General features: G+C 38.4%; 1 protein-coding gene and 1 long non-coding RNA gene across 2 annotated transcripts; one reads left to right on the top strand and one right to left on the bottom strand.

Moving 5' to 3' along the window:
* Positions 1 to 390: 390 nt before the first annotated feature.
* Positions 391 to 2,702, top strand: LOC107301504. Its single transcript, XR_001549301.1, has 3 exons — positions 391 to 490; positions 941 to 990; positions 1,898 to 2,702. It is a non-coding gene; the product is annotated as an uncharacterized LOC107301504 (long non-coding RNA).
* A 162-nt stretch (positions 2,703 to 2,864) lies between these two features.
* Positions 2,865 to 6,597, bottom strand: LOC107301503 (centrosomal protein of 70 kDa-like). Its single transcript, XM_015830716.1, has 4 exons — positions 6,533 to 6,597; positions 5,222 to 5,336; positions 4,170 to 4,249; positions 2,865 to 2,967 (listed from the first exon to the last, which is right to left on the bottom strand). Exons 1-4 carry the CDS (start codon positions 6,573 to 6,575, stop codon positions 2,906 to 2,908), a joined length of 300 nt encoding a protein of 99 aa, XP_015686202.1. The 5' UTR covers positions 6,576 to 6,597; the 3' UTR covers positions 2,865 to 2,905.
* Positions 6,598 to 6,603: the final 6 nt, after the last annotated feature.

Below are 6,603 nucleotides of genomic sequence, written 5' to 3'. Positions count from 1 at the left end.
CATCTGATCTAATCTATGGGAGCATTGCCTCTGCAATCTGGAAGTGCTTGGATTTGAGCAGGTTTTACATATTAGATGTATTTTTTCTAATTGTTTTTTTATTACTTTGGTAAAGCTTTAACTTTTCAACATTAGAGCAGGGGTCCCCAACCCGCAGGCCACTAGCCCACTACTGGGCTACGGCCTGTTCAGAACAGGGCTGCGCAAACAGCAGGCAAGTGTGCATGGGCGTGCAAAGCTCTATTTGAGTGGAGGATGTGCACCTACCAGTCACATGAAACTATTCCCTCTCCACCCCACCGGTCCATCAAGCCAGATAGGTTGGGGGCTGCTGCATTAGAAGATTTCTATTTACATAGTATATACCTTTTTTCATACATTTAGATTTGAATTTAGTGACACCTTGGAAGACATTAAGAAACGAGCCTTAGATATTGCAGTGAAAAACAGAAAGTCACTTATTTCACATGAAAGGAAAGAACTTGGAAAGGTAAGATACTCTTTTAAATATGCTATTCACATCTTCCCTTTCTCTCCACCCTTATATACTTGAAGTAAGATCTTGTTATACAAATTATTTAGATAATAACTATGGATTGCTATGTAACTTTAAAATGTTGCTACTCTCTAGAGCAGTGATTCTCAACCTTGACAATTTTAAGGCATGTGGACTTCAACTCCCAGAATTCCACAGCCAGCACTGCTGGCTGTGGAATTCTGGGAGTTGAAGTCCACATGCCTTAAAATTGTCAAGGTTGAGAATCACTGCTCTAGAGGAAGCATCTAAAAAGAATATGGAGCAGTATGCAGTAAATAGCAGTACTGTGTTATAAGCTTGCTAGGCAATTTATACGTGGAAATACACTTTATTTTTTAACTTGTTCTTGTAACTTAAATATTTGATTAAGCAGCTTAACAATTCTGCCTTTTCTTTTTAAAGGTGCTGATTGACTTATCAAAGGAAGATTTAGTCAAGGGCTTCTCTCAATGGTATGTTTGGATGGTCAGCATATAAGAAGGTAGCAATGCAAGAGGATTAGCTATTAGATCTGGATAGTGCAGAATGGACCGAGCAGAAGAAATAATAATTGCTTATTTCAAGGACTGGTTCCTCTCCCTCCTAAAAGAGGCAATGGAAAATCTAGGGAGAATTTCACTTCCTATATTTAGGCTGTGCTTTACAATATTCCACCTCTTTGCTTTCTATGATTCAGCCACAATTCAAATTGCAATCTCACTATCAGTTTAATTTTGCTAATGAGGGGATGTTAAGATCTGTAGTGATTAGTATGATCTATTTATGGCCAATCAGTATTTATCCAAACAAGATTTTAATACCAACAGAGCAGTAAGGAATGAGAAATTGGATAAACCAAGGAACTATGGCTTGAGTACTAGTTAGATATGGGCTTGGTGCCCTGTAGCTGTGCTGCTTTCACCATTGTCAATTTTAAAAACTTGATTTCATAAAATAGGGAGAAAACAAAGTAACATTGAAAACATGAAAAGCCCCCCCACACACACATTACTCATTCCAAACATTTTGCTTTCAAACAGCCTGAGAATGGTGATGCAATATTTTGAATATTTTAGGTTTAGTGAATCTTGCAGAAAGGTCCTGAAACTGGGAAGGAGTATCTGGAAGGCTGTTTTCAATGCAGTGATTTAACTGTACTTTATTCAGCTGATAATTTCACCCTCACACAGCTAGATAATGCAACCACATCTAGGACAGACCAGCTGAATTCCATCGGGATTCTTTGGTTCCCTGTCTTATATACACATACACGTATACTTGTACACACATGCAGACACAAAAGGCAGGGATATACTATATAGCTAGCTAGTTAGTGGAGGAGTATCTGCTTTAACCCATCATGCCACCTTTCTTTTACAGGTATCAGTTGACAAATGGACAGCCCCAGAGTTGACTCCTTCACACATGATCAACAGCACACTTCATGTATATTTGGAACTTTGAAGGCCGCAATAAGATTTTGTAAATGTTTATACTTCAATAACGCTTAACTTATTTAATGCATTACTATATTTCTTAAAATTCTGACTTTTTCAAGGGATGAATTTGGCATCATCCTGCATTTAACTTTTAATGGTAAAGTTTATAACAGTAAATGTGTACCTGAGGAGTTCCCCAACTGATTGACCAAAGACAGGACAAATTCTGAGGCAGAGTGCTCTGCTTTCCATATTCTCAGGCTTTTCTGACCAAGCACTGTTTGTTGCTGCTTAATTTCCCCTCCCAGCTCTGTTCCCCCACACGAAGTGCCACAGGTAAACCCAGGGTCCATATCATTTTGAAAGCACGTTGACAGGTATGCTAGTTTTGCTTACAGAATGTACTTTTTTAGTCTGTATTGAACCGTCTTTTTCTGGGTGGTGAGACAAAAAAATCCCTCATCCCTGCAGCTACAGTGGGGGGGGGGGGGCTCTTCCTTCAAAGAGCATTTCCTCACATTTCATTGAATCCTGTTCTAAAGGATCCTCTGATTGTTTTTTAATGATCCAAGGGATTAAGGAAAGAGGATGGCTGGCAAAGAGGCAAATGCACTAGAATCTAATCATTGCCTTCAATTTTGTACATAAAACAGACCATGTTTTGCATTATTTATGCCAAAGAATCTAATTCAGAAACTGTCTACATTACAGATGTAATGCGCTTTTAAAGAATAAACTAACTTATGATATAGTAGCTGCTTGCAACTTATTAACTACCAATATTCTGTTCATTAATACACCTTATTAATCTGCTTTGAAAACTTGGTTCCTATGCTATTGAAAGCAAATAACAAATCTTCCAAGATTCCGTTCAGACATTTTTAATAAAAAATATTCAAAAATACATTAAGAGGTAGTCAACATGTTAAAAGTTTACATTTAGTTTATATTATTGGACCATCCATTTCAGCTTCTGTACAGCAGGTAATATTTCTGCGAGACTTCTGACTTCTGAAACAAAAGCAATTTTGCACACATTTTGCCTTTTCAATTCAACAGTCACCTATTTTTAGATATCCAATGGAATGCTTAAAATGGCCCCATATTTATACTTTATATTATAAACTATGTAAAATTTTCCTTACATTTCAGAAGTAAACTATAAACTAACCAGGCTATAATTAGTTTAGTTTATGAATGGAAAACTCCAGTCTGGAAGTATAGAACCCCACACTCAAAATGACCAGGTTTTACTATACATTCTAAGGATTTCTTAAAATTAAATTCATCAGCTTCTGAAACAGATCACACAGTTCAGCGGGGTTCTTTGCTTGCAATATTGCTACACTTCATAAAAGCATGTCCCCATGAAGGCTGAACGTGGCTATTTCAGGGGTTTTTCCAAGGTCATCTCACCTATATTCACAGTGGACTCCTCCAATGAAAATGGCAGTAAAAACAAGCAACCCTCAGTGGCAATCCAAGGGGAAGTATTTGGGGGTACTGGGAAGTCCTTAAAATGCCTTCAAAGCAAATGCACGGAGCCTCTCAAAAGATGCAGTCACACTATATCATTCTCAGCAACATCGTAAGTGAATTGTCCTGCTGAATGCTTGGCAATGCTCCCCCCCCACAATAACTAGCCAATGTAAAACAATCCTTATGTAATTACTATGAATTTTGCTGAATAATCCTAAAATCACTTTCTACTTGGTCCTGATAGCAAGGGTAATAAGCACATAGGTGTATATTCCAAAAAGAGAAGAATGCAAACAGGGAAAAACTATTTTACAGTTATAATTATTTATAATATTACTTTCTAGACCAGGGGTGTCAAACTCCCAACATCAAGTGACGTGTCGCGACGTATCACAACTTTTTTGCCATTGCTGGCAATGGGGTGGGCACTGTTTTGCTATGATGCATCCGGCCCGTGGGCCGGCAGTTTGACACCCACATTCTAGACATTATTCAGCAATACCTTTGGGTAGTCTTTGACTGCTGTTCTCAATACTTTTTTGAGGCGGGATATGCAACATTGACTTACAAGGACAATGGATCGTGCCACATAATCATAAATTTCTTTGAGATATATTTCAAAAGACAGCTAAATGTTGCCCTTAAATTCTGGTGAAAACAAAATTCATGTGGAATAATGTACTGAAAGCCCAGGCCCCTCTATCCATTATCATTAATTTGCAAAAAGTGCTTACCCAGAACACGAAGTAAGTTGTTAATAAGAGCATGAAATGCTGGGAAAAAGTCGTCATGTTCTTCTAACTTGTAGATAATGCTGAAAAATATCAATTTGACAAATATCCATTCTCTCCTTTTGTTATTTAAACAACATGCCCTAATTTTATCACGGTGGCCAACTAATTACAGTTGACTGCAAATTGAGTATGAGACAGCAGTGTGATGTGGCTGCAAAAAAGACAAATGTAATTTTAAATTCTATCTGCAGAAATGTACAGGCAGTGTTCATTCAGCAATCACTCATTCAGTGACCATCTGAAGTTACAATGGCACCGAATGAGGGAACTTATGATTATTCCTTGTACTTGCGGCTGTTGCAGGATTCTTGCAGTCACATGATTGTGATCTGGGCACTTGGCAACTGGCTGGCAATTACGAGGATCACAATATCCACAGTCATGTGATCACCATTTGTGACCTTTCTTGCCAGTTTCCAACAGGCAAAGTCAATGGAGAAACCAGCAGAAAGTTGCAAATGATCACATGATCACAGGACATTGTGATTGTGTGGGATTCACCTACTAATGGCAACTGGAACTGCTGCAACTGCAATCATAAATTAGGTGGCCGTGTGACATCTCCTTTTAGGATCAAATCCTTAGGGACAGACTTGCCGGTCCCAATTAGTATCATTAAGTGAGGACTACCTGTGATATCAAAAGAATACTTAAGCAGAAGAATTAAGCATTCCATTCTCTTCTCCCATGATCAGGTCTCGCCTAAAGTACCCATATCCACCTTTGGACACCCCATTTTTAAGGAACACTGTGAGAAAATGGAATATATTCAGAGAAAGGCAAAGATGATCAAGACACTAGAAATTAAGCCCCAAAAGTCCCAAAAAGCTGTCTAGCATTTGCCTTGAGTAATATGGCTACGATGGCCATGATAGTGTTCTTCAAATACCCAACAGGATGTCATACCATTCTCTCTCCATTATGAATTTAGAATGTAGGGCTAAAGGCATCTTTGTAAAGCTACAATTAGTTAACTATGAAGATCTACATACCTTTCAATGTCTTGTGTGCCCAGGAGTTGTTCCACCTGCCAGGCCACATTCTCATTAAACAAATTGCATAGCTTTCCAACAGTGTTCACCAGGACACTAGGTGGTGCTGAGCTATCTATGAAGAAACATTGTATCAGTTTCTGTGCAACATTTCACAATACAGTAAGTAAGTGGGAGCAAATTAAACAGCAAGCTGTTCGAAGTGGTTGCCAACTCAAACATCCAAACTAAGGAACGTAGGAAAATATTGTGCAAGGCAGCATACCAGAGTTTTTAATGGGAAGGCGAAACTAATAACCCATTAAAACGATTGTGGTACTGATAGTGGAAGGATAAGACCAACAGGATTAACAGAGCAATCCTGGTATTTTGGAAGCCCTGATATTTCACAAGACTGGCTTGGATCATGCCAACAGTATGGGATGAAAGAAAGTTCCTTCCTGTCATTTCTTTATAGGAAGAAAACCTTCCTTTATAGGCAATGAAGAACAGCACTAGGATATTAGAAAGAGCACTAGGACTATGTGTGGAGATTGATTGATTTGCATGAGTAATTGATTGATTGATTAAACTTGTATGCCACCCACCTGGCCTACAGGCAACTCTGGATGGCTTATAAATATTAAAATCCAGTAAACATTAAAACTATAAATAATAATAATAATTTACAATTAAAAGAAGGGAGGGAGGGAGGGAGGGAGGGAGGGAGGGAGCAAGATGCACATGGGGAATATATGACAATTTTAACCTGCTTCCCATTCATCCTTCCACATGTTAAAAAATGATGGGCTTTTCTGTAAGGTCATAGCTAAGGAGCTATCAGATCTCTTCCAAAGTGTATTTCCAGTCTTTCTTGTGGCCATGTAATGCAGTCCTGGGAGCTGCAGAACTATTGCCTTACATGGGTTTTTAAAATCCGTAACGCCGAAAGAGTCAACAGCAAATCTGGTGCTGCATTTAATGGTCTTTTGCAACTTGCTTTTGCTGAGCTTGTATATAACTAAACTTTAAACATTAAAATGAAACCAAACAAAATATGTAGAATTCAATACGATTTGCTGCTGTGTCCTCTATTTTATTATTCCATCCTCAACTTTTGCTTTACCTCAACATACATTTGCAATTAAATTTAAGAGGCAGGAAAAGCATTTCCCTTGGGTAAAATTTTTATGGCAGCCATTCTCTTCCTGCAAAACTCATGCCCTTTCAACCTACAGTCCTCTTTCAAAGAACACCGCTGAGCTCTTCCTCATCCCCACATTATCCTGGTCTGACTTTGAGCAGGTTAGAGGAAGAGCAACAGATTCTTACCTAGTTCTAAGAGGTCACAGAGGTTCCTCATAGCATTGATCATTTCGCCAAGTTTTGTATAAACCTCATTC

The sequence above is a fragment of the Protobothrops mucrosquamatus genome, unplaced genomic scaffold, assembly GCF_001527695.2.
Source record: "Protobothrops mucrosquamatus isolate PMUCROS unplaced genomic scaffold, P.Mucros_1.0 scaffold13665, whole genome shotgun sequence".
Lineage (NCBI taxonomy): Eukaryota > Metazoa > Chordata > Lepidosauria > Squamata > Viperidae > Protobothrops > Protobothrops mucrosquamatus.
This window is presented reverse-complemented; position numbering and strand designations above follow the sequence as displayed.